This window comes from Oncorhynchus mykiss, chromosome 12, assembly GCF_013265735.2.
Source record: "Oncorhynchus mykiss isolate Arlee chromosome 12, USDA_OmykA_1.1, whole genome shotgun sequence".
NCBI lineage: Eukaryota > Metazoa > Chordata > Actinopteri > Salmoniformes > Salmonidae > Oncorhynchus > Oncorhynchus mykiss.
In genome coordinates this window covers 20,862,221-20,889,477 of record NC_048576.1, presented here as the reverse complement: position 1 = coordinate 20,889,477, position 27,257 = coordinate 20,862,221, and the positions used below count along the sequence as shown (strand labels likewise).

The following is a 27,257-nucleotide window of genomic DNA, read 5'->3' as shown; positions in this document are numbered from 1 at the left end:
TCTCCTATGTGTAGGCAGTGAAATTAGCTGAAGGAATGGTAGTGGATGTCCCACAGTCTACAGTGAATGCCATGCAGGAGAAGGTTCCCGACACACTAATAGTGAAGAAGGTGGACTTTGTTGCGTTTATAGCGCAAGTGCCAAATTGCACTAGTCAAACTAATAACAAATCAAAGAAGCTAGACATCATTGTGAAGGCGGCAATAAATGTCTGGATCCCCAGGACTTTAGAGACAAAATGTTACAGGGAGTACTGAATGAAGAGGTTCCCCCCTCCCAGGTTCCTGAGCCTGTGTAGAGATCTGAATAGACATTTAAATCGACTGAAGGAGTACAGTTTTTTGTTTTGGTTTGAAATTCAGGGTAGTACAGTAGCATGAATTTGGTTAGTGTTTTTGTTTTTGGTAATTAGTATGAACTTGCTCATCCAAAATATATTTTGTTTTTTGGGGGTATTTTTTACTATCCCGTAGGTGGCGCCAATACACTTTATGAGTGTAGTCCGTCAATAATCCTCAAAGAAGAAGAAGCTAAATAAACTAACGTTAGACAGTTAGCATTTTCCTCATCAAATTTTCTGACCTCGTCGTTGTACAGTAGTGTAAACTGTCTCATGAGTGTCTGTCTGAAACGGAGTGTTTAAAGGACTTTCTGTATACAAACAACTAGTTTGCTACCTAAAGTAAAAAGGGATGTCAAAGCGGCTGCGGAGCAGAGAGGTCTGCGCTGATTGTAGCTCCCAGGGTAAGCTAAACGATTGCTGGCTAGCCTTAGGAATTTAGGTAGCATGATAGCTAGTTTATGTTAGCAGTTGTATGTAATGGTAACGCAAGCTATTTTAATATTTGCTTGCTTGATTTTCACTTTCAAAGGGATTCATATTCTGTTTGATTGCTTGTAGTTCCAGCAACGCATAGCTTTGCTTGCAAGCTAAATTAGCTGCTATTATGACAATGTCCAAGAAGAATGGGGAAGTCCGCTAACCTTAGCTGTCTGTTGCTAGTTAGCAGCTGGTAGCCCTTAACTTTGTTATTGTCGCTAGTTAGTTTATGCCATCTAGACTTTACAATAGTCTTTGTTTTGTAACTTTAGCTTGCAAACTAGTTGGGGTATATCTCGTTTGTGGCTGTGTGAAAGTAAAATTATGACATTTGTAGTTAGGGAGCTGCCTGAAATCATGAAAAAGAATGCATGCAGAATGATGTGACTCTCTTTTAGTCTAAATGGTTTGTGTGGACTCGGAGCCTTTGTGGTAATATTGAGTCTAAAGGTTGTGTGTTTCCCAGGCCCGTGCTGGGCCTCAGTGAACAGGGGCGTGCTGATCTGTGATGAGTGCTGCAGCATCCACCGGGGTCTGGGCCGACACAGTTCCCAAGTCCGACACCTGACTCATACACCATGGCCACCCTCCCAGCTACAGGTGAGCACCTCACACAAGCAGCTATACTGATGCTCAAGAACAGTCAACTTCTTCAATTGTTGTTTTCCCTTATTGGGTTGTATTGTTTGCTTCCTTTGTAGATGGTTCAGAAATTGTACAGCAATGGGGCCAACTCTATCTGGGAGCACAGCCTTCTGGACCCCTCGTCTATCACGAGTGGGAAACGCAAGGCCAACCCCCAGGACAGAGTCCAGTGAGTGGGGCACATTTCAAACTTTTAGTTGAAGGTTAAACAATATAATTTTAAACCAATGTGATGACAAATCTGGGTATCTCACCATGATCTATCACTCTCACATTGTTGGACTATGTTGTATTAAAGTGCCATTGGGGTCGGGTTTGCCTGGACAGTCTGAGGTTTGTAAAGTGTGATTTTCTGTTCCCTTCACAGTCCCCATAAAACTGAATTCATCAAGGCCAAATATCAGATGCTGGCGTATGTCCATCGAATGCCCTGTCGAGAGGATGACAGTGTCACCACAAAGGACCTCAGTAAGGTGAGAGATTGCAGCCAGACCATGCCCTGGATTGCAGGCTTCATTGCCATTGAGCTCATTAATTCACCAATTTATCAACTGTTTTTTATTATCTGTTAGCTAACCAAACCTCCTTTGGCCTACACTCTAGCAACTCCACTCCAGTGTTCGGACTGGGAACCTGGAGACGTGCTTGAGACTGTTGTCTTTGGGAGCCCAGGCCAACTTCTTCCACCCGGTATGTCAAAAAAAAAAAAAAGTCTGTAAATCAAATACAATTTTATTGGACACATATGTTAGCAGATGTTAATGCGAGAGTAGCGAAATACTTGTGCTTCTAGTTCTGACCGTGCAGTAATATCTAACAAGTAATTTAACAATTTCACAACAACTACCTTATACACACAAGTGTAAAGGAATTAATAAGAATATGTGCATACAAATATATGGCTGAGCGAAGGCCGTGCGGCATAGACAAGATAAAGTAGATGGTATAGAGTACAGTATATACCTGTGAGATGAGTGATGTAGGGTATGTAAACATTATATAAAGTGGCATTGTTTAAAGTGAATAGTGATACATTTATTACATACCATTTTTAATTATTAAAGTGGCTAGAGATTTGAGTTAGTATGTTGGCAGCAGCCACTCAATGTTAATGATGGCTTTTTAACAGTCTGATGACCTTGAGATCGAAGCTGTCCCAGCTTTGATGCACCTGTACTGACCTCGCCTTCTGGATGATAGCGGGGGGAACCGGCAGTGGCTCGGGTGGTTGTTGTTCTTGATGATCTTTTTGGCCTTCCTGTGACATCGGGTGGTGTAGGTGTCCTGGAGGGCAGGTAGTTTGCCCCCGGTGATGCGTTGTGCAGACCTCACTACCCTCTGGAGAGCCTTACGGTTGTGGGCGGAGCAGTTGCCATACCCGGCGGTGATACAGCCTGACAGGATGCTCTCGATTGTGCATCTGTAAAAGTTTGTGTCTAAAGGTTCTAAAGACTGTTGAAATCTAGCGGAAGCCTTAGGAAGTGCAATATGACCAAATTTACACTGTATATTGGATAGGCAACTTTTTAAAAACTACAAACCTCAGATTTCCCATGTCCTGGTTGGATTTTTCTCAGGTTATCGCCTGCCATATGAGCTTTGTTATACTCACAGACATCAAATGTTTTCTATCCAAATCTACTAATAATATGCATATCTTAGCTTCTGGGCCTGAGTAGCAGGCAGTTTACTTTGGGCACACTTTTCATCCTGACATGAAAATAGCGCCCCCAAGCCATTAGAAGTTAATAAACTCTCTCATCGAATCAGCGTATACATCAATGTTGTTGTCTGAGGCTATCCGGAACATATCCCTGTCCACGTGATCGAAGCAATCTTGAAGCGTGGAAACAGATTGGTCGGACCAGCGTTGAAGAGACCTGAGCACGGGTGTTTCCTGTTTTAGTTTGTCTATAGCCTGGGAGCAACGAAATGGAGTCATGGTCAGATTTGCCGAAAGGTGGGCGAGGGAGGGCTTTGTATGCGTCGCAGAAGTTAGTAGCAATGATCCAGAATGCTGCCAGCCCCGGCCGCGCATTCGATATGCTGATAAAATTTAGGGAGCCTTGTTTTCAGATTAGCTTTGTTAAAATCCCCAGCTACTTTAAATGCAGCTTCAGGATATGTGGTTTCCAGTTTATATAGAGTCCAATGGAGTTCTTTCAGGGCCGTCGAGGTGTCTGCTTAGGGGGGATAGACACGGCTGTGATTATAATCGAAGAAAATTATCTTGGTAGATAATGCGGTCGGCACTTGGTTGTTAAGGAATTCTAGTTCAGGTGAACAAAAGGACTTGAGTTCCTGTATGTTGTTATGATCACACCACGACTCGTTAATCATAAGGCATACACCCCGCCCTTCTTCTTACCAGAGAGATGTTTGTTTCTGTCGGCACGATGCCTGATGAAACCAGATGGCTTTACCGACTCCCGTGTTAGCCATGTTTCCGTGAAACAGAGAATGTTATGATCTCTGATGTCTCTGGAAGGCAACCCTTGCTCGAATTTCATCTACCTTGTTGTCAAGAGACTGGACATTGGCGAGTAGCATAGTCAGGAGCAGTGAGCGATGTGCCCGTCTACGGAGTCGGACCAGAAGACCGCTCCGTCTGCCCTTTCTGCGGCGCTGTTGTTTTGGGTGACCTACTGGGATCCGATCCATTGTCCTGGGTGGTGGTCAAAATAGAGGATCCGCTTCGGGAAAGTCGTATTCCTGGTCGTAATGTTGGTAAGTTGACGTTGCTCTTATATCCAATAGTTCTTCCCAGCTGTATGTAATAAGACTTAAGATTTCCTGGGGTAACAGTGTAAGAAATAATACATAAAAAAAATACTGCAGTTTCCTAAGAACACGAAGCGAGGTGACCATCTCTGTCGGCGCCATCATGGAATCCACTCAGTTGCCTGAAATGTATCAATACATAAAAGCCTGCACGCTATTGCACCAGTGCCCACACAGTGTCCAGTGTCTCATTGTATTGAGGTGGTGTGACCTGTCCAGTGTCTCATTGTATTGAAGTGGCATGGCCTGTCCAGTCTCTCATTGTATTGAGGTGGCTTGGCCTGTCCAGTGTCTCATTGTATTGAGGTGGCTTGGCCTGTCCAGTCTCTCATTGTATTGAGGTGGCATGGCCTGTCCAGTGTCTCATTGTATTGGGGGTGGTGTGGCCTGTCCAGTGTCTCATTGTGTTGGGGTGGTGTGGCCTGTCCAGTGTCTCATTGTATTGGGGGTGGTGTGGCCTGTCCAGTGTCTCATTGTATTGAAGTGGCGTGGCCTGTCCAATGTCTCGTTGTTTTTATTTTTTATTTATTTCACCTTTATTTAACCAGGTAGGCAAGTTGAGAACAAGTTGAGAAATGAGAAGTTCTCATTTACAATTGCGACCTGGTCAAGATAAAGCAAAGCAGTTCGACGCATACCACGACAGAGTTACACATGGAGTAAAACAAACATTGTAAATAATACAGTAGAAACAAGTCTATATACGATGTGAGCAAATGAGGTGAGATAAGGGAGGTAAAGGCAAAAAAAGGCCATGGTGGCAAAGTAAATACAATATAGCAAGTAAAACACTGGAATGGTAGATTTGCAGTGGAAGAATATGCAAAGTAGAAATAAAAATAATGGCGTGCAAAGGAGCAAAATAAATAAATAAAATAAATACAGTAGGGAAAGAGGTAGTTGTTTGGGCTAAATTATAGGTGGGCTATGTACAGGTGCAGTAATCTGTGAGCTGCTCTGACAGCTGGTGCTTAAAGCTAGTGAGGGAGATAAGTGTTTCCAGTTTCAGAGATTTTTGTAGTTCCTTCCAGTCATTGGCAGCAGGGAACTGGAAGGAGAGGCGGCCAAATGAAGAATTGGTTTGGGGGTGACCAGAGAGATATACCTGTTGGAGCGCGTGCTACAGGTGGGTGATGCTATGGTGACCAGCGAGCTGAGATAAGGGGGGACTTTACCTAGCAGGGTCTTGTAGATGACATGGAGCCAGTGGGTTTGGCGACGAGTATGAAGCGAGGGCCAGCCAACGAGAGCGTACAGGTCGCAATGGTGGGTAGTATATGGGGCTTTGGTGACAAAACGGATGGCACTGTGATAGACTGCATCCAATTTGTTGAGTAGGGTATTGGAGGCTATTTTGTAAATGATATCGCCGAAGTCGAGGATTGATAGGATGGTCAGTTTTACAAGGGTATGTTTGGCAGCATGAGTGAAGGATGCTTTGTTGTGAAATAGGAAGCCAATTCTAGATTTAACTTTGGATTGGAGATGTTTGATGTGGGTCTGGAAGGAGAGTTTACAGTCTAACCAGACACCTAGGTATTTGTAGTTGTCCAAGTATTCTAAGTCAGAGCCGTCCAGAGTAGTGATGTTGGACAGGCGGGCAGGTGCAGGCAGTTGTATTGGGGGGGGGGTCTGTCCAGTGTCTCATTGTGTTGGGGGTGGTGTGGCCTGTCCAGTGTCTCATTGTGTTGGGGGTGGTGTGGCCTGTCCAGTGTCTCATTGTGTTGGGGGTGGTGTGGCCTGTCCAGTGTCTCATTGTGTTGGGGGTGGTGTGGCCTGTCCAGTGTCTCATTGTGTTGGGGGTGGTGTGGTCTGTCCAGTGTCTCATTGTGTTGGGGGTGTTGTGGTCTGTCCAGTGTCTCATTGTGTTGGGGGTGGTGTGGCCTGTCCAGTGTCTCATTGTGTTGGGGGTGGTGTGGCCTGTCCAGTGTCTCATTGTATTGGGCTGGTGTGTCCTGTTTGTCCTTCAGGAAAAAGGAAACAGTCCACTGCATGTAGCAGCTAAGGCATGTCAGGTGTCACAAGCAGAGCTGCTGGCTGTGTATGGGGCGGATCCTGGTGCCCTAGACACAGGGGGTAAGACCCCTGTTGACTACGCAAGGTAAAGCAATCTCCATACTCTTTTGTTCTGCACTTGAGCGATCCATTACCGCTGATGGTGTGACAACTCTTTCCCAGAAACGGTTTATGAGGCTGCCTAGTACTTACATTTATTAGAAGAATAATGTAAATTATTACAGATCCTGAATAAACTGAAACTTTACCACCTTTGGGTTTTACTGTAAAGAGGTCTAAAAATACAGTGCTATGGTTGGCATTTACAGTAAACATACATTGACCTCACCGTCACTTATATTGATGTGGAAAAGACTCATGACCTTTTATTCATGTTCCAATCAGACAAGCAGGCCACCAGGAGCTGGCAGACAGACTGGTAGAGATCCAGTATGAACTCACAGACCGCCTGGCATTTTACCTCTGTGGGAGAAGGCCAGGTAAGAGTGGAGAAGACTCATTGACAGGGACATGGTGAATAATTGAACCCTGATATGGGCTGCAGGTAGCGTAGCGGTTAAGAGTGTTGGGCCAGTAACCAAATGGCCGCTGGTTTGAATTCCTGAGTTAACTAGGTGAAAACAATCTGATCTTTTCCCCTTGAGCAAGGCACTTAACCGTAATTCACTCTGGATAAGAGTAATCAGGGTTTCTCGGTCCTGGGGCACACCCTGGGTGCATGTTTTGATTTTTGCCCTATCACTACACAGCTGATTCAAATAATCAAGGCCAGTGGGGGGGGGGGGGGTGGGGGGTGCAAAATTCTTAATGTAAATATCCGTTGTTTTAATCTGACTGTTTGTCTACTAGATCATAGGAATGGACAGCACTTCATAATCCCACAAATGGCTGACAGGTAAGAACTGAGCCCAACATGATGGCATGCTTATGGAGAATGGGAAAGGAATGCTGTTGAGACATGTTGGTGTTTCAGTGGCATTAGACAAAAACCTCTTCTCAATGTCCTGATAAGCCAGCTGTGTGTATCCATCCTATGGTTTAGTAACTGAAGTTAAAACATAATGCATGTATCAAACCATCCTTGTTTATCTCTTTCCTGCCATATCTTGATGGAAAAGAAATGTGTAAGTATGTCAACTGTTGTCTATAGTTATGTCTTGAATGAACTATATAAACTGATATCCAACTGGCCTCACAACCGCAGTATGCGTGTAACCATGCCAGCCCAGGACCACCTTCACCTGCGGGATTGTCTGAGGGGGGAAGGGTGCATCTCTTTCTGTAATAAAAGCCCTTTGGTGGGGAAAAACACATTCTGATTGGCTGGGCCTGACTCCCTAGTGTGTGTGTGTGTGTGTGTGTGTGTCAAAAGTACCAGTCAAAAGTTTGGACACCTACTCATTCCAGGGTTTTTCTTTTTATTATTTTCTACATTTGTAGAATAATAGTGAAAACATAACTATGAAATAACACGTGTAGTAACCAAAAGGTGTTAAACAAATCCAAATATATTTGAGATTCTCTTTGTCACCCTTTGCCTAAACCGTTTTGCACACTCTTGGCATTATCTCAACCAGCTTCATGAGGTACTACCTGGAATGCATTTCAATGAACATATGTACCTTGTTAATTTGCGGAATGTCTTTCCTCAATGTATTTGAGCCAATCAGTTGTGTTGTGACAAGGTAGGGGTGGTATACAGCAGATAGCCCTATTTGATAAAAAATAAAATAAAAAGTCCATATTATGGCAAGAACATCTCATATAAGCAGAGAAACTACAGTCCATCATTACTTTAAGACATGAAGGTCAAGTCACTCCGGAATATTTCAAGAACTTTGAAAGTACCTTCAAGTGCAGTCACAAAAACCATCGAGCGCTATGATGAAACTGGTTCTCACGAGGACCTCCAAAGGAAAGGAAGACCCAGAGTTACCTCTGCAGCAGAGGATAAGTTCATTAGAGTTACCAGCCTCAGAAATGGGCAATTAACTGCACCTCAGATTGCAGCCCAAATAAAACCACGGAGTTCAAGTAACAGACTCATCTCAACATCAACTGTTCAGAGGAGACTGCATGAATCAGGCCTTCATGGTAAAATTGCTGCAAAGAAACCACTACTAAATGACACCAATAAGAAGAAGAGACTTGCTTGGGCCAAGAAACAGGAGCAATGGACATTAGACCGGGGGAAATCTGTCATTTGGTCTGATGAGTCCAAATTTTAGATTTTTGGTTCCAACCGCTATGTCTTTGTGAGATGCAGAGTAGGGGAACGAATGCTCTCCGCATGTGTGGTTCCCACCGTGAAGCATGGAGGAGGTGGTGTGGGGGTGCATTGCTGATGACCCTGTCTGTGATTTATTTAGAATTCAAGGCACACTTAACCAGCATGGCTACCACAGCATTCTGCAGTGATACGCCATCCCATCAGGTTTGCATTTAGTGGGACTATCATTTGTTTTTCAAGAGGGCAATGACCCAACACACCTCCAGGCCGTGTAAGGGCTATTTAACCAAGAATGAGAGTGATGGAAAAGTGCTCAGCATATGTGGTAACTCCTTCAAGCATTCCAGGTGACTACCTCATGAAGCTGGTTGAGAGAATGCCAAGAGTGTGCAAAGCTGTCATCAAGGCAAAGTGTGGCTACTTTGAAGAATGTAAAATATGAAATATATTTATTTTAGTAAAAAGAAAGAATGTTGAATGAGGTGTGTCCAAACCTTTGACTGGGGTTGTATGTAATTGTGATTTCTTATTTTTTATATATAAATTAGCCATTTCTAAAAACCTGTTTTTGCTTTGTCATTATGGGATATTGTGTGTAGATTGATGAGGGGAAAACACTATTTAATTCTAGAATAAAGCTGTAACCTAACAAAATGTAGTTAGTCACTGTATATATTTTATTTTTATGTCTACAGCAGTCTGGATTTGTCAGAATTTGCAAAAGCTGCAAAAAAAAAACTCCAGTCTGTGAGTGACCGTATATATTTTTTCCAAACATGGTTTTATTATGGTCCTTTTCGACATACCAGTGATGTGATTTTACTGTGGCTTGTGATTTCAGCTCACTAACCATCAGTTTGAAGAGCTTGCCATGGACGTTTATGATGAAGTGGACAGAAGAGAAACTGATGCAGGTTGAACTGACATTTGACATGTTTGTAGTGTTTGATAAAGGTATCATTAGGTGTTTTAGTAGATTATTAGTGTGATTTTAACAAAATAAATAATTTTTATTTCTGTTCTGTCTTTGCTGTATCAGTGTGGCTCGTGACTCAGAACCACAGCACTCTGGTAACAGATACAACTTTGGTGCCTTTCCTCCCTGTCAACCCCGAATACTCATCCACCAGGAACCAGGCAAGTCACCTAAAAATGTCTTTCAACATTATATCAAATTTGGTTGGTCTCTTTCCCAAGCCTTTAGGTAAATGTTATGCATTTGATTGAAGAGCCTACACTTTCAGCACTGCTGCTTCATAATATTGTCTTGTTGTCATTTGTTTTGCAGGGCAGACAGAAGCTAGCAAGGTTCAATGCACATGAATTTGCAACACTCGTCATTGATATTTTAACTGATGCCAAACGTCGGCAACGGGGGAACTCCTGTGAAAGTCCCAGAGGTATAGTACAGTACTCTGAAGCTACATTTATTCAAATGGGCTATTTCTGATTTGATCCAGCACCTGATTAGAACAAAGCTCATTACTGTACCCACTAGAGCATGGTTGTTCCGTGGTCCACTCACCTGACTGTTGCTCTCTCTCCTCAGAGGACATAGAGCTCATCCTGAAGGGAATCGGCAGCCGTCATGGGAGTGATAACCAGGATAATGAAGACCAACCAGATTATGACAGTGTGGCGTCAGATGAAGATCCAGAGCGGGAACCCGCCTCTGGGAAGAATGGGAAAGATGACAGGACCAAGGTATCACCATATTTGTAGTTTTTTAATCTAGTTTTTCATTACCATTCACAATGGATCGGCATAGCCATTCAACTCTCCGTTCCATCCTGCTTCCCCATGCTTCAGAGCTCGGAGTCGTCTGACCTGTCTGATGGACCCATCACAGTACAGGAGTTCATGGAGGTGAAGAGCGCCCTCACAGCCTCCGAGGCCAAGATACAGCAGCTGCTCAAGGTCAACTGTCACCTGAGTGAGGAGATCCGGATGATGCAGAGCAAGGTATGTTTATGACTTGAGCATTATAACAACTAACTGTTCCCACAGTAAGTCTGGAATGAGTTGGTGTCCAAACTTTTGGCTGGTACTTATATATATAATTTGCGATTGCTCGACTAAAAAAATCTTGGTCGACGAACAGCCGATCAACCAACCACTTGACCAATCTACTAAATGGAGTCGGTACTAACTTCCACTGTGTTTTCACTTTTCTGTTAATTGCCCTGATCTGGTCATGAAGGACACCCCCAGACTATTGTTCTCAACTTCTCATGAGAAAACAACAAACCAGCTGCTTCCTTGAATGAGCTAAATGTTCACGTCATGTATGGATTACAATCTGAATTTGTTCCCACCCAAGCACATCCAGTTCCAAAATGCTGTAAAACAGGTTACAACACTGGAGTGATAACTGATCAGATGAACATGTGCAGGTAGAGATACTGGTGTGCAAAAGAGCAGAAAAGTAAATAAAATAAAAACAGTATGGGGATGAGGTAGGTAAAGTGGGTGGGCTATATACCGATGGACTATGTACAGCTGCAGCGATCAGTTAGCTGCTCACATAGCAGATGTTTAAAGTTGAGGGAGATAAGTCTCCAACTTCAGAGATTTTTGCAATTCGTTCCAGTCGCAGGCAGCAGAGAACTGGAAGGAAAGGCGGCCAAATTAGGTTTTGGCTTTAGGGATGATCAGTGAGATACACCTGCTGGAGCGCGTGCTACGGGTGGGTGTTGACATCGTGACCAGTGAACTGAGATAAGGCGGAGCTTTACCTAGCATAGACTTGTAGATGACCTGGAGCTAGTGGGTCTGGCGACAAACATGTAGCGAGGGCCAGCCGACTAGAGCATACAGGTCGCAGTGGTGGGTGGTATAAGGTGCTTTAGTAACAAAACGGATGATAAACTGCATCCAGTTTGCTGAGTAGAGTATTGGAAGCTATTTTGTAGATGAGATCGGCGAAGTCGAGGATTGGTAGGATAGTCAATTTTACTAGGGTATGTTTGGAAGGAGGCTTTGTTGCGAAATAGAAAGCCGACTCTAGATTTGATTTTGGATTGGAGATGTTTGATATGAGTCTGGAAGGAGAGTTTGCAGTCTAGCCAGACACCTAGGTACTTATAGATGTCCACATATTCTAGGTCAGAACCATCCAGGGTGGTGATGCAAGTCGGGCGTGCGGGTGCAGGCAGCGAACGGTTGAAAAGCATGCATTTGGTTTTACTAGCGTTTAAGAGCAGTTGGAAGCCACGGAAGGAGTGTTGTATGGCATTGAAGCTCGTTTGGAGGTTAGATAGCATAGTGTCCAAGGAAGGGTCAGAAGTATATAGAATGGTGTTGTCTGCGTAGAGGTGGATCAGGGAATCGCCCGCAGCAAGAGCAACATCATTGATATATACAGAGAATAGAGTTGGCCCAAGAATTGAACCCTGTGGTACCCCCATAGAGACTGCCAGAGGACCGGACAACATGCCCTCCGATTTGACACACTGAACTCTGTCTGCAAAGTAGTTGGTGAACCAGGCAAGGCAATCATTAGAAAAACCGTGGCTACTGAGTTTGCCGATAAGAATATGGTGATTGACAGAGTCGAAAGCCTTGGCCAGGTTGATGAAGACGGCTGCACAGTACTGTCTTTTATCGATGGCGGTTATGATATCGTTTAGTACCTTGAGCGTGGCTGAGGTGCACCCGTGACCGGCTCGGAAACCGGATTGCACAGCGGAGAAGGTACGGTGGGATTCGAGATGGTCAGTGATCTGTTTGTTGACTTGGCTTTCAAAGACCTTAGATAGGCAGGGCAGGATGGATATAGGTCTGTAACAGTTTGGGTCCAGGGTGTCTCCCCCTTTGAAGAGGGGGGTGACCGTGGCAGCTTTCCAATCCTTGGGGATCTCAGATGATACGAAGGAGAGGTTGAACAGGCTGGTATAGGGGTTGCGACAATGGCGGCGGACAGTTTCAGAAATAGAGGGTCCAGATTGTCAAGCCCAGCTGATTTGTATGGGTCCAGGTTTTGCAGCTCTTTCAGAACATCTGCTATCTGGATTTGGGTAAAGGAGAAGCTGGGGAGGCTTGGGCGAGTAGCTGCGGGGGGGGGGGGGGGGCGGAGCTGTTGGCCGAGGTTGGAGTAGCCAGGAGGAAGGCATGGCCAGCCGTTGAGAGATGCTTGTTGAAGTTTTCGATTATCACGGATTTATCGGTTGTGACTGTGTTACCTAGCCTCAGTGCAGTGGGCAGCTGGGAGGAGGTGCTCTTGTTCTCCATGGACTTAACAGTGTCCCAGAACTTTTTGGAGTTGGAGCTAAAGGATGCAAATTTCTGCTTGAAAAAGCTGGCCTTTGCTTTCCTGACTGACTGTGTATTGGTTCCTGACTTCCCTGAACAGTTTCATATCGCGGGGACTATTCGATGCTATTGCAGTCCACCACAGGATGTTTTTGTGCTGGTCGAGGGCAGTCAGGTCTGGAGTGAACCAAGGGCTATATCTGTTCTTAGTTCTGCATTTTTTGAACGGAGCATGCTTGTCTAAGATGGTGAAGAAGTTACTTTTAAAGATTGACCAGGCAACGTCAACTGACGGGATGAGGTCAATATCCTTCCAGGATACCCGGGCCAGGTCGATTAGAAAGGCCTGCTCGCAAAAGTGTTTTATGGAGCGTTTGACAGTGACGAGGAGTGGTCGTTTGACCGCGGACCTGTAGCAGATACAGTGCCTTGCGAAAGTATTCGGCCCCCTTGAACTTAGCGACCTTTTGCCACATTTCAGGCTTCAAACATAAAGATATAAAACTGTATTTTTTTGTGAAGAATCAACAACAAGTGGGACACAATCATGAAGTGGAACGACATTTATTGGATATTTCAAACTTTTTTAACAAATCAAAAACTGAAAAATTGGGCGTGCAAAATTATTCAGCCCCCTTAAGTTAATACTTTGTAGCGCCACCTTTTGCTGCGATTACAGCTGTAAGTCGCTTGGGGTATGTCTCTATCAGTTTTGCACATCGAAAGACTGACATTTTTTCCCATTCCTCCTTGCAAAACAGCTCGAGCTCAGTGAGGTTGGGTGGAGAGCATTTGTGAACAGCAGTTTTCAGTTCTTTCCACAGATTCTCGATTGGATTCAGGTCTGGACTTTGACTTGGCCATTCTAACACCTGGATATGTTTATTTTTGAACCATTCCATTGTAGATTTTGCTTTATGTTTTGGATCATTGTCTTGTTGGAAGACAAATCTCCATCCCAGTCTCAGGTCTTTTGCAGACTCCATCAGGTTTTCTTCCAGAATGGTCCTGTATTTGGCTCCATCCATCTTCCCATCAATTTTAACCATCTTCCCTGTCCCTGCTGAAGAAAAGAAGGCCCAAACCATGATGCTGCCACCACCATGTTTGACAGTGGGGATGGTGTGTTCACCTGTGTTGCTTTTACGCCAAACATAACGTTTTGCATTGTTGCCAAAAAGTTCAATTTTGGTTTCATCTGACCAGAGCACCTTCTTCCACATGTTTGGTGTGTCTCCCAGGTGGCTTGTGGCAAACTTTAAACAACACTTTTTATGGATATCTTTAAGAAATGGCTTTCTTCTTGCCACTCTTCCATAAAGGCCAGATTTGTGCAATATACGACTGATTGTTGTCCTATGGACAGAGTCTCCCACCTCAGCTGTAGATCTCTGCAGTTCATCCAGAGTGATCATGGGCCTCTTGGCTGCATCTCTGATCAGTCTTCTCCTTGTATGAGCTGAAAGTTTAGAGGGACGGCCAGGTCTTGGTAGATTTGCAGTGGTCTGATACTCCTTCCATTTCAATATTATCGCTTGCACAGTGCTCCTTGGGATGTTTAAAGCTTGGGAAATCTTGTTGTATCCAAATCCGGCTTTAAACTTCTTCACAACAGTATCTCGGACCTGCCTGGTGTGTTCCTTGTTCTTCATGATGCTCTCTGCGCTTTTAACGGACCTTTGAGACTATCACAGTGCAGGTGCATTTTTACGGAGACTTGATTACACACAGGTGGATTGTATTTATCATCATTAGTCATTTAGGTCAACATTGGATCATTCAGAGATCCTCATTGAACTTCTGGAGAGAGTTTGCGGCACTAAAAGTAAAGGGGCTGAATAATTTTGCACGCCCAATTTTTCAGTTTTTGATTTGTTAAAAAAGTTTTAAATATCCAATAAATGTCGTTCCACTTCATGATTGTGTCCCACTTGTTGTTGATTCTTCACAAAAAAATACAGTTTTATATCTTTATGTTTGAAGCCTGAAATGTGGCAAAAGGTCGCAAAGTTCAAGGGTGCCGAATACTTTCGCAAGGCACTGTACAGGCAATGAGGCAGTGATTGCTGAGATCCTGATTGAAGACAGCAGAGGTGTATTTGGAGGGCAAGTTGGTCAGGATAATGTCTATTAGGATGCCCATGTTTACAGATTTAGGGTTGTACCTGGTGGGTTCCTTGATGAATTGTGTGAGATTGAGGGCATCTAGCTTAGATTGTAGGACTGCCGGGGTGTTAAGCATATCCCAGTTTAGGTCACCTAACAGAACAAACTCTGAAGCTAAATGGGGGGCGATCAATGCACAGATGGTGTTCAGGGCACAGCTGGGAGCTGAGGGGGTTCGGTAGCAGGCGGCAACAGTGTGAGACTTATTTCTGGAGAGATTAATTTTTAAAATTAGGAGTTCGAACTGTTTGGGCATAGACCTGGAAAGTATGACAGTACTTTGCAGGCTATCTCTCCAGTAGATTGCAACTCCTCCCCCTTTGGCAGTTCTATCTTGACGGAAAGTGTTATAGTTGGGTATGGAAATCTCAGAATTTTTGGTGGCCTTCCTAAGCCAGGATTCAGACACGGCAAGGACATCAGGGTTGGCAGAGTGTGCTAAAGCAGTGAGTAAAACAAACTTAGGGAGGAGGCTTCTGATGTTGACATGCATGAAACGAAGGCTTTTTCGATCACAGAAGTCAACAAATGAGGGTGCCTGGGGACATGCAGGGCCTGGGTTTACCTCCACATCACCCGGGGAACAGAGTAGGGTGAGGGCGCGGCTAAAGGCTATCAAAACTGGTCGCCTAGAGCGTTGGGGACAAGGAATAAAAGGAGCAGATTTATGGGCGTGGTAGAATATATTCAGGGCATAATGTGTAGACAGGGGTATGGTGGGGTGCGGGTACAGTGGAGGTAAGCCCAGGCACTGGGTGATGATAAGAGATATCTCTGGACATGCTGGTTATAATGGGTGAGGTCACCGCATGTGTGGGAGGTGGGACAAAGGAGGTATGAGGAGTGGAACTAGGGGCTCCATTGTAAACTAAAACAATGCTAACTAACCTGAACAACTGTATACAAGGCATATTGATATTTGAGAGAGACATACAGCAAGGCATAAAGTAATCGCAGGTTTTGATTGGGAGAGCTAGCTAAAACAACAGGTGAGACAACAACAGCTAGTCAGCTAATACAACAGCAGGTAAAATGGCGATGACTAGGCAGAGAGGGTCGGATTAACTACACACAGAGCCTGAGTTTGCGGCTGGGGCCGACAGACTCTGGGGCCGACAACTCAAATAAACAGAATGGAGTACCGTGATTAATGGACAGTCCAGCAGGCATCAGCTATGTAGCCAAGTGATCATAGTGTCCAGGGGGCAGCAGTAGATGGAACAGGGAAGTCGCCACTACGCTAGCACGCGCCGTTTAAAGTTAGTAGCCCGGGGGTGGTCTGCTCAGACGGAGGCCGGTTGAAGGCACAGCAGATGGAGTATTCGTCGGCAGACCAGACGTGGTGGTGCGGCGGGGCGCCGTGTCGACAGATTCCAAACCAGATGGCGAAAGAGGTGTTGAATTTTGTTTGCTAGCCGGGAGATGTGCCTGGCTCACGGCTAACTGGTGCTAACTTCGTGGCAGTGGCGTTAGCCACTATAGCCAATCGGTAGCAGCGGTGATCCGGTGCCAAGGTCCAGAGTTTACAGCAAGGATCCGGTGGAGTATTGGGCTCTAGTTGTGTATGAGTGGGGTTCGGGTAAAGAGCTGAGTAGGCCGGGAGGTGGGCCTCAGGGATAGCTTCTGTACTGGGTGCCACGGAGGGTGCAAGCTAGCTGTTAGCTAGCAAGCTGTGAGCTAGCTAGCTGCAAGCTAGCTGTGAGGATCAGAAGTAGTGGCTCAGGGATTACGGCAGGAATCCGGCGTTGTTGTGGAGAGACAGTCCGATACTGGTAGATTGGCGAGTAATATCCAGGCTAAGAACAGGGCTGGCGTCTGTGCAGAAGGTAAAAGCCGCTAGCAGTGGCTAAAAATGACTAAATAGCTTGTAGCTAATTAGCTGGTTAGCTTCTGGAGGTTCTTGAATGTGTTCCAAAGTAAAAAATAATAGTTATTCCGTATCACATTGGGTGAGGCAGGTTACCGGACGGTATAATCAAATTAAAAATCGAAAAGAGAGAATTTTTTGGGGGGTGAAATATATACAAAAGTACACGAGGACGAACAAAACACGCCTACACTGCTACGCCATCTAGGAAATTTGTATGACGCCTGCCTGGTCCCATGGTGTTTATACTTGTGTACTATTGTTTGTACAGATGAACGTGGTACCTTCAGGCATTTGGAAATTACTCCCAATGATGAACCAGACTTGTGGAGGTCTACCATTTTTCTTTCTGAGGTCTTGGTTTATTTATTTTGATTTTCCCATCAAGCAAAGAGGCACTGAGTTTGAAGGCGGGCCTTGAGAAATACATCCACAGGAACACCTCCAATTCACTCAAATGATGTCAATTAGCCTATCAAAAGCTTCTAAAGCCATAACATAATCTTCTGGAATTTTCCATGCTGTTTAAAGGCACAGTCAACTTAGTGTATGTAAACTTCTAAGTGAAATAATCTGTCTGTAAACAATTGTTGGAAAAATGACTTGTCATGCACAAAGTAGATGTCCTAACCGACTTGCCAAAACTATAGGTTATTAACAAGAAAGTTGTGGAGAGGTTGAAAAACAAGTTTTAATGACTAAGTGTATGTGAACTTCCGATTTCAACTGTATATATACACACACTACCGTTCAAAAGTTTGGGGTCACAAATGTCCTAGTTTTTGAAAGAAAAGCAAATTTTTTGGTCCATTACAATAACATCAAATTGATCAGAAATACAGTGTAGACATTGTTAATGTTGTAAATGACTATTGTAGCTTGGAATGTCAGTTTTTTAAATGGAAAATCTACATAGGCCCATTATCAGCAACCACAATGGCACGTTGTGTTAGCTAATCCAAGTTTATAATTTTAAAAGGCTAATTGATCATTAGAAAACCCTTTTGCAATTATGTTAGCACAGCTGAAAACTGTTGTGCTGATTACAGGAGCAATAAAACTGGCCGCCTTTAGACTAGTTGAGTATCTTGAGCATCAGCATTTGTGGGTTTGATTACAGGCTCAAAATGGCCAGAAGCAAAGAACTTTCTTCTGAAACTCGTCAGTCTATTCTTGTTCTGAGAAATGAAGGCTGTTCCATGCGAGAAATTACCAAGAAACTGAAGATCTCTGCACAACGCTGTGTACTACTTCCTTCACAGAACAGCGCAAACTGGCTCTATCCAGAATAGCCCTTACGCAGCCTGGTGGTGTGTTTTGGGTCATTGTCCTGTTGAAAAGGATAGTGGTGGAGTGCTACATCAGATGACCTGGCCTCCACAATCACCCGACCTCAACCCAATTGAGATGGTTTGGGATGAGTTGGACCACAGTGAAGGAAAAGCAGCCAACAAATGCTCAGCATATGTGGGAACTCCTTCAAGACTGTTGGAAAAGCATTCCAGTTGAAGCTGGTTGAGAGAATGCCAAGCTTGTGTAAAGCTGTCAAGGCAAAGGGTGGCAACTTTGAAGAATGTAAAATATATTTTGATTTGTATAACGCTTTTTTGGTTACTACATGATTCCATGTGTGTTATTTAATAGTTGTGATGTCTTCACTATTATTCTACAATGTAGAAAATAGTAAAAAATAAAAAAAAAACCTTGAATGAGTAGGGTGTGTCAACTTTTAATATTTTTATTGAACCTTTTATTTAACTAGGCAAGTCAGTTAAGAACGTTCTCATTTACAATGACGGCGAAACCTTAACCTGGACGTCGCTGGGCCAATTGTGTGCCGCCCTATGGGCCTCCCAATCACGGCCGGTTGTGATACAGCCTGGAATCGAACCAGGGTCTGTAATGACGCCTCTAGCACTGAGATGCAGTGCCTTAGACGGTGCGCCACTCGAGAGCCCCCTGACTTTTGACTGGCACTGTATATATATTATGGCTCAAGAGACACCTGTCAGATTCACGCCTGTCTCAGTGGACTAATCCATTGTGGAGGCCGCGGGGATGGCTCACCAGTAGTACATTTACCATTTAATTCCCATCATTTCTAATCTACAATGTCTGTTTGATTACAGTATTTTTTTTTATGCATTCAATATTATTATTACAACAGTCTTTTACCGTTCTCATTGTCGGAGTGGACACTTTGTTTGCGGACTGCTCAAGCTAGGCTACACTTGTGTGGAACAAGTTTTGGTTAATTTCATTCCATTTACGTGTTGTCAAGTTATTAATTGTCTTTTGATTGTAGCGCTCTTGTCAATGTTGAGTAAGGGCACGCACCTGATTATGCATAGTTGTACGCATAGGCTACCTAACCTGCGCGCAAATGTAGGCCTATAAATGTGCCCATTTGCAGATCTGATTGTCTTAATAAGGCTAGCAGAACCCCTCGACAACATCCGCTGAAAAGGCTGAAATTCAAAAATATTTTTTGAAATATTTAACTTTCATACATTCACAAGGGTAAACACCAAATTAAAGCTTAACTTCTTGTTAATCTACCCATCGTGTCCCATTTCAAAAATGCTTTACAGCGAAATCTTATGATTGTTAGTTCAGAGCCTAGTCACAAAAGAACATACAGACATTTTTCAGCCAAAGAGAGGAGTCACAAAAAGCAGAAATAGAGATAAAATTAATCAGTAACCTTTGATGATCTTCATCAGATGGCACTCATAGGACTTCATGTTACACAATACATGTATGTTTTGTTCGATAATGTTCATATTTATATCCAAAAATCTCAGTTTACATTGGCGCATTATGTTCAGTAATGTTGTGCCTCGAAAACATCCGGCGAATTTGCAGAGAGCCACATCAATTTACAGGAATCTGTGTTATGCACAGAATTAAAGATATACTTCTCCTTAATGCAACCGCTGTGTCAGATTTCAAAAAAGCTTTATGAAAAAAGCACACCATGCAATAATCTGAGTACAGCGCTCAGACACAAAAACAAGCCATACAGATACCCGCCACGTTGTGGAGTCAACAGAAGTCAGAAATATAAATAAACATTCCCTTACCTTTGATCTTCATCAGAATGCACTCCCAGGAATCCCAGTTCCACAAAAAAAAAGTGTTTTGTTTGATAAAGTCCATTTATGTCCAAATAACTCCTTTTTGTTAGCTCGTTTAGTTCACAAATCCAATCTCACGAGGCGCGGGCAAGTCCAGGCGAAAGTTCAGACAAAGTCCAAAAAGTTATATTACAGTTCGTAGAAATGATGTGTAGAATCAATCTTTAGCATGTTTTTAACATAAATCTTCAATAATGTTTCAACCGGACAATTCCTTTGTCTTTAGAAATGCAATGGAACGCAGGTCACTCTCACGGCCACACGCGTGACTGAGCTCATGGCCTTCTGCCAGACCTCTTAGTCAATCAGCTCTTATTCTCTCCCCCTTCACAGTAGAAACCTGAAACAAGGTTCTAAAGACTGTTGACATCTAGTGGAAGCCTTCGGAAGTGCAATATGACCCAATTTACACTGTATATTGGATAGGCAACTTTTTAAAAACTACAAACCTCAGATTTCCCACTGGTTGGATTTTTCTCAGGTTTTCACCTGCCATATGAGTTCTGTTATACTCAGACATAATTCAAACAGTTTTAGAAACTTCAGTGTTTTCTATCCAAATCGAATAACAATATGCATATCTTAGCTTCTGGGCCTGAGTAGCAGGCAGTTTACTCTGGGCACGCTTTTCATCCGAATGTGAAAATGCTGCCCCCTATCTTCTCTTAGTCATTTTTTCTTCACCTCAAACAGCAAGTAAATTAAGTCTATTTTTACATCCATTGAGAATGACAATAGTTACTCAACGTAGCCTATTTGAACAACGTTTCCAGGTCTCTTTCGAATAAACACTCGGTGTGAAAGGGGTAAAAAAATGTCATGCTCTGATCCCGTGGAATCGTCATAAAATAGGCCTAACTGATTACTTTATATCCGTTGCGCAAATAGCCTTCAGCTATGTCTGTCCGGCACTCACTGGCGTGGGAAACTCTAAGGACCCAGTATATTTTATACAATGTTGCACGTGCTAGCTTCAGGCCAGACCCAAGTTAATAGTTCATACACTGTTTCAAGTTCCTTGCAGACAGGCCATGCTTAGCCAGTGTGCTTTTATAGGATATTTTAATCACGATATTTTCTACCTGCGGGCTGCTATGTTTTTATTTGTTGGCTTCATGGAGGGTATTTTTTACCTAGTTGGCAATACAAGTTCAAAATCAAATCAATTGTATTAGTCACATGCGCTGAATACAACAGGTGTAGTAGACCTTACAGTGAAATGCTTACTTACAAGCCCCTAACCAACAATGCAATTTAAAAAAATAAGGATAAGAAAAATAAATAAAAGTAACAAGTAATTAAAGAGCAGCAGTAAAATAACAATAGCGATCCTATATACAGGGGGGTACTGTGACTTTTTTCGAATTTTGATTAACCACAATGAATTTGAAATATGAAGACTTTATTACTGGCATGCAGATTGGTAGAAATGGGAATATGAATTGGCACTCCAAATGGACAACCTCTGGTGTAGCCTATTATCTCCCTCCAACTTCAGGAGCTTAATGGCAGAATCTGCGAAGGCCAGCAGCAGCTGGAGGATGGCCTGGCTCTCTTGAGTCATTTGTGTCTTAGTTATTTAATCACAGTGTGGTTAAAGCATTAGAAAAGCTCAGTAGCCTACATATAGTTGATTTTTATTAAAACACGTGGTGGGTGTGTCTTTATAAGGGAAAGGTTCAACCAATCGATTGGTCGAAAGAACAGAGGAATCTAGATCGACCAAGATTTTTTTCTAGTGGAAGTGCAGCTGTGCTTTCTGGCTGGCCAGGGTTCCCTTTTTCTACAGGGATGGGTTACTTTTTTACAGTCTGGATGGAGAGATTTGTCTCCATCTAAACCTGCACTAATAGTATCACATCCTCCATGTTATGGTCACCCTAGGTTTCACCCATAGGCTGTTATTTAAGTTATTACACAGAAATAAAGCTGATGTTCTGAACTGTTGTCCCCTCCAGCTGAACTCCCTGCAGACTGAGAACTCAACCCTGCAATGGCAGGCCCCCAGGGGCTCGCAACACCCTCCGGACCCCTCTGGCCACCCCCCTGTCCACGGAGGCCGCCCCATGTCCATGTACGAGACAGGCTCGGGCATGAGGCAGTACCCCCACAGGGGTGACCCTCCTTGCCGTGCCGACGGCCTCACCATACAGCCCCTCCCTACAAACGTAAGTACAGAGACCACTCACACCACTCCCTCCTGGACTGTTCTAGGACAGTCAAAGTGGACCGGTGCTGTCAGCAGTTTTGGTCTGCGGTAATTCAGTTTTTGTTTGTGAATTTATCTCCTCCCCCATCCTCCTCTAGAATATAGTCAACTCCCTTTATGTGTAAACTTGATTTGACCCCTTTCTAGATTGGGAGGGGTCCTTTGGGGACCGCCTCATCCTCCCTCCCTACCTTCCCCTCCTCCCTGTCCTGGTCGCGGGATGAAAGAGCTCGAAGGGTTAAGTAATTAATCTCCCCTCGAGAGGGTGGGGGCAGCAGCCCCAGGGGAAGGGGTGGACTATCCCCTCTGCTTGTCCACTACTGTTCCTGTCCTCCTTTACCTCCTCCTTCCCTCTGTCCTTTAACTGCTCCTGTACCTCACTGCATCTCCTCTCAGCATCGCCTGGCTGTATACACCACTGTGCTGCTGCTACTGTTCTTCATTGACCCTTGTTCCCCCAGCCAGCACTGTTGTATAGTGTACCTGAAATACATGATTTTTTGTGTATGCCAGTGCTAAACATGGGTGTTTGCCATCAGTGTGTTTTCAAAGGCCCCAAAGCACTACATGTACGGTATGATGTTTCCGAAACATACATCCTGTCAGAAGGCTACAGTGGTGTTGAAACAGACAAGGAATACAAATTGATATATGGTTCATGGTAGTGTGAATAGTATTATTTACCAGCCATACTGGTAGAGAACCATCTGTACTGAAGCCTTTACCCGTACAGCAGAATGTCTTGATCTTAAGCTTGCACTAACAGCACCCACTGCTGTACCTACTGCTTAATGCCACATGGAGCTGGTCCCTAGTTTCAAACTTCCTACATCTTTTTACTTTCTGCTTTGAAACCAATTGAGGTCTGTTTTAATATGAAATGGCTTTTTAGGTTCAGAGAGCATGATTCTGGCACGTATGCTTCATCAAGCACATTCAGAACTCTGTAACATGTCCGTACTGCTGTTCAGATGCTCTCTCCAGATTCAACGGTTGTCTGGAAGCTTACTGTATCATTCCTCCCATTGTAGGGTTGCAGCCTAGAGGGACAGAGCATGCTGGAGAGTGACTATGACAACACACCAAACCACTCCGGACCGGAGGAGTCTGGGTAGGACTTTTGATTAAAATCTCTATAGTAGAAAAATATTGTATATTTGAGAAATATACTGTATGGGAAATGTAGGAACTTAATCATGTGGCAGTGAATCCTATACAAAGCGATCCACAAGTGAGGGAGATCCTTACCCTGTAACCTCTCCTCTCCCAATGCAGTCTGAGCAGGAACAGCAGTTGGCTGGGGGACGGCAGTACATCAGATCAGGGGGAGGATGAGACTGAGGCAGACTCCACCCTACCCTTCACCGAGGACGTCATCTGTAAGACCGAGCAGATCACCAAGAACATCCAGGAGCTGCTGAGGGCTGCACAGGAGAACAAACATGAGAGGTAAGGTCAGGGGTCATAAGAACACAGAAAACACCAATCAGCAGTTAGAGATAAGGTCTGTTGACTTAAAGGTTGTGTGTTCATGTGGAACTTGCCCTTACAGTTCAAAATATAGGAAATGATGCTGTCTATATATTGATCCTTCATCCAACCTTCCAGCACCTGTCTTTCAACCTACTACAGTCATTGTTTTTTAGAGGATGTATCTTGTTTTTCTATCTTTCTGTTCTCCTGAGTTCTGTTTTCACTATCCTGTATTCCCACTCTGTCCTCCCCTCCCTGTGTTTTCCTGTCTGTCTGACTCCCTTCCTCACGGTATGGGCTAGCTCCAGGCCAGGCAGTCTAGGTTGCTTCTCTGGCCTGCTGCCCTGCTGTGAGGGGGGTGGCCGCGGACGTGTCTGTCTCTACAGCCTGATGCCCTGCTCTGACAGGGCTGTCTCTCTACCCTGCTGCCCTGCTCTGAGAGTGCTGAAGAGACCCCCCCTGGCTACTGGTACTCTGGCCTCTGTCCCTGTCTCCCAGGCACTGTCACGGTCTCCTCTGTCTGTGTGCTGAGGGGCAGGGCTTGTGTCAAACGCAGCTGGCAGAAAACAAAGATTCCCTTATGGAATGCCAAATATAGGCCTACAGGGCTTTTACATGTCAACACACAGGCTATCCTTATCTATATTTGTCTGTTTGGTTAATATTTGTTTTCTCAATCTTGGATTTATGTTCTATGTTTAAATTTTATTTGAAAAAAATAGAGACATTTTCACACTGGCATTCATTCAGTGTTTATACAGTCCACTTGATTGTGTTGTCTTTAACACAAACCCTCACTATTGGCCCCCCTTTGACTAAAGCTGTGTGGTATTTGCTTAGCTTTTGTGCTTGTGTACCAAACCTCACTCTAGCTGGTGACCAAAGAACACCTGCCAATTTGTATGCGTCTTCTCAGTCACTTAGTCACTGGGTTATAACGGAGGCATTGTTATTGATTTGAAACGGTGGAAAGTTATGATGTATTTCATGACCTACTTTTTAAGCCATGTGTTTTGTCATTCATTGTTGATATTGTCATGGCTTAACAGCCTCCACTACATTGTTGTCTGTGGAATAATACAGGACGTGTTCAATTTACTCAAATGGAGCACATGGTTGCTATTAATGAACACACTTAGTATTCAGTATATTCTCTATTTTGTCTGCCATTAGCCAGGGCTTCTCATTCTCTCACTTGTCCACAAATAAACCTCCACCAGGATATCACTGGCTGACTTTGCTATTTTGAGAGGTGTTTCATATAGTAAAGGAGGTCAAGGGCTTAGCAAGCTTCTGTAAACATTCCTAAGTATTCTACATATTTGTTTAACAATGGTATTGAAAAAAAACTGGGCCGGAGTTTTCTACCAACATCTATGTTGGCAAAAGGATCACTCCCTTACTTGACGTTCTCTTTCTCCACCCCCCTCAGCTTTGTACCATGCTCAGAAAGGATCCATGTGGCTGTGAGGGAGATGGCCACTCTGTTTCCTAAGGTAAGCTGGGATGACCTCAACAACAGAGACACCTCCTTTGTATGCAAGAGCCAGTGAGTGTTGTTTGTTTGGTAAACATGGATGGGAAATAAATGTCTTGCAGCTGTTGTTCTGTTAGATGTTGCACTCTTTTCTTCAGGGTGGAGATAATTTAACACACACACAACGGCAGTAAATCCACCCATTACTCTCGTGTTGAGGGCCGTTTATTGCCTATGTTTTGCCAACAGTATGTGACCCCTCCCTGCCTCCTCCTCAGAGGCCGTACTCTGACACAGTGAGAGGGTCCCTGCGGCTGCTCACCTCCAGTGCCAGCCGGCTCCAGGGGGAGTGCCAGAAGGCCACGCCCCACGACCCTTGCCCCTCCGACATGCAGCTGGTCACGCAGCAGGTCATCCAGTGCGCCTACGACATTGCCAAGGCTGCCAAGCAACTCGTCACTGTGACAACCAAAGAAAACAGCAACTGATCTTTAACCCAAAGACTAACATCCCTCTTGGATATTTGAATATGTCATTATGGCTAATTTCAAGTTATCAATGTTGCGTTATGTTATTATTTGTATGCCTCCATTTTTATTTAAAATGCTTAATTGGTCATAGTAGATTTCTAGTGAAGAACGTTTACAGAAAATGTACCTTCTGAAACATGGGTCAACCCAGGGATTTGTCCATGGGTTTGTCTGTTAAATATACTAATATTGCTAGAGTGTGACGACCTGCCTCTCTGAGCTTACCTCATTGGAGACGTGCTAGTTACATTGAAGTTACTAAACAGTTTTGCAACGTTACGCATTTAAACATTTCTGTGGTTGCTGGGGTGCTTGTCCTTGATGCTCTTCCCTATGCACCAATGACACGTGACTGTCCAAAGGTTTCAAACAGCATTTTAAGCAGTTAGCTTTTAACTTCTTATTCAATGCCAAACACATTGGGATTTTGAACATAACTTAGTGGAATACTGCCTCATGAGTCATGATACGTCCATTACAAGGCTTTCGTCTAGGTATTTTCCATGAATGCCATTTCTATGTTTTATACTAAAGCCATAAAGGTGAGGACAACTGCCAAGCCAGTTTTCCATTGTTTCGTTTTTCTTTTTGTAGTTTGAGCAGAAGGTGAAGCCATACCTCTAATATACATGTACCTCATACACAGGCCCAATATATATTTTTATTTAGTGTTTAAAAAAATATATAATTAAATCTCTCCCAAAGGGATACTCAAAATGGCCAACCCCAATTCTATAATTTGTGTTCTTTTTTTTAATGAAAGAATGAAAATGTACAAACATATATTCTGAATTCATACAACCCTAATCTATATTATATTTATGAATACAATATCTCACACCTATCTAACAAAATATTTATTTTCATAAAATGTATGTTTAACAGTTAAAGTCTCCTCATATATTCCGTGCTGTTTGAAGACATGCAAGAAGTTTTCATCTTGGTGGTATGTGTTTCCATATATATCCACCGGCAATAAGTTGTGCTCGTGATCTCTCTCTCTTTGTGTGTGTGTGTGGGTGTGGTGCTAAACCCAGTCTATGCCTTTGTGTGTCCCATGCCTTGTATTGTCTTGATTATGCTGCTAATGGTCAAACATGTGCAACTAATATGGTGTTAAGATGTGTTAAAAGCATTGGTTCTGTATATGTAATATGGACTATTTTATATTAGTCATGTGTTGTCCAGGGATGTGGGAGTGATGATCAATTATGTGTGCCATTGAGTGTTATTATGAGCCCGACACAAGTCATAGTTATTGCCTTTGTGGTTTAAATACCTGCCTTTTTAAAGTAATAAACTTTACTTTATAACTCAACTGTTACAGTTTGTGTTAAATATATGAATACCTTGACTATTATGCTACACAGTTTGTGTGCTGTGGTGTGGCTGAGGTACCAGTCTGTTTACCTTCACACATTCCACTTGTACTCTGTGTCATATGCCAAAGATAAGATGTTTAGCATGACAAGGAGTGAAATGATAGCTAAACAGACTGGTACCTTGACTAGCTGTGTTCGCCTAGCCGAGGGCCAATTTATTTATTTTATGTATATATTTTTATCTACATAATTTTTGAGCGGATGTTCGGGGGGCAGGAACATAGTTAGAAATAATTTGTACATTGCAAATTGACCACAAGAATCCCAAACGGA

General features: G+C 43.6%; 1 protein-coding gene across 7 annotated transcripts; it reads left to right on the top strand.

Moving 5' to 3' along the window:
• The first annotated feature begins 497 nt into the window (after positions 1-497).
• On the top strand, positions 498-26,920 carry LOC110537162 (ARF GTPase-activating protein GIT2). 7 transcript variants are annotated; one of them, XM_021622987.2, is made up of 22 exons: positions 498-744; positions 1,287-1,420; positions 1,522-1,634; positions 1,833-1,938; positions 2,069-2,155; positions 6,217-6,347; positions 6,647-6,741; positions 7,112-7,157; positions 7,381-7,386; positions 9,188-9,239; positions 9,334-9,406; positions 9,532-9,629; positions 9,781-9,892; positions 10,042-10,196; positions 10,302-10,454; positions 21,872-22,081; positions 22,270-22,359; positions 23,154-23,233; positions 23,398-23,571; positions 23,898-24,064; positions 25,028-25,091; positions 25,351-25,489. In XM_021622987.2, the coding sequence occupies exons 1-21, from the start codon at positions 693-695 to the stop codon at positions 25,063-25,065; spliced, it is 2,172 nt and encodes a 723-aa protein (XP_021478662.2). In that variant the 5' UTR covers positions 498-692; the 3' UTR covers positions 25,066-25,091; positions 25,351-25,489. The 7 variants fall into 7 exon arrangements, with proteins under 7 accessions (XP_021478662.2, XP_021478663.2, XP_021478666.2 ...); XM_021622988.2 differs by having other exon boundaries at positions 25,322-25,459; XM_021622991.2 differs by lacking the exon at positions 23,898-24,064 and having other exon boundaries at positions 25,322-25,507.
• The last annotated feature ends 337 nt before the right edge of the window (positions 26,921-27,257 follow it).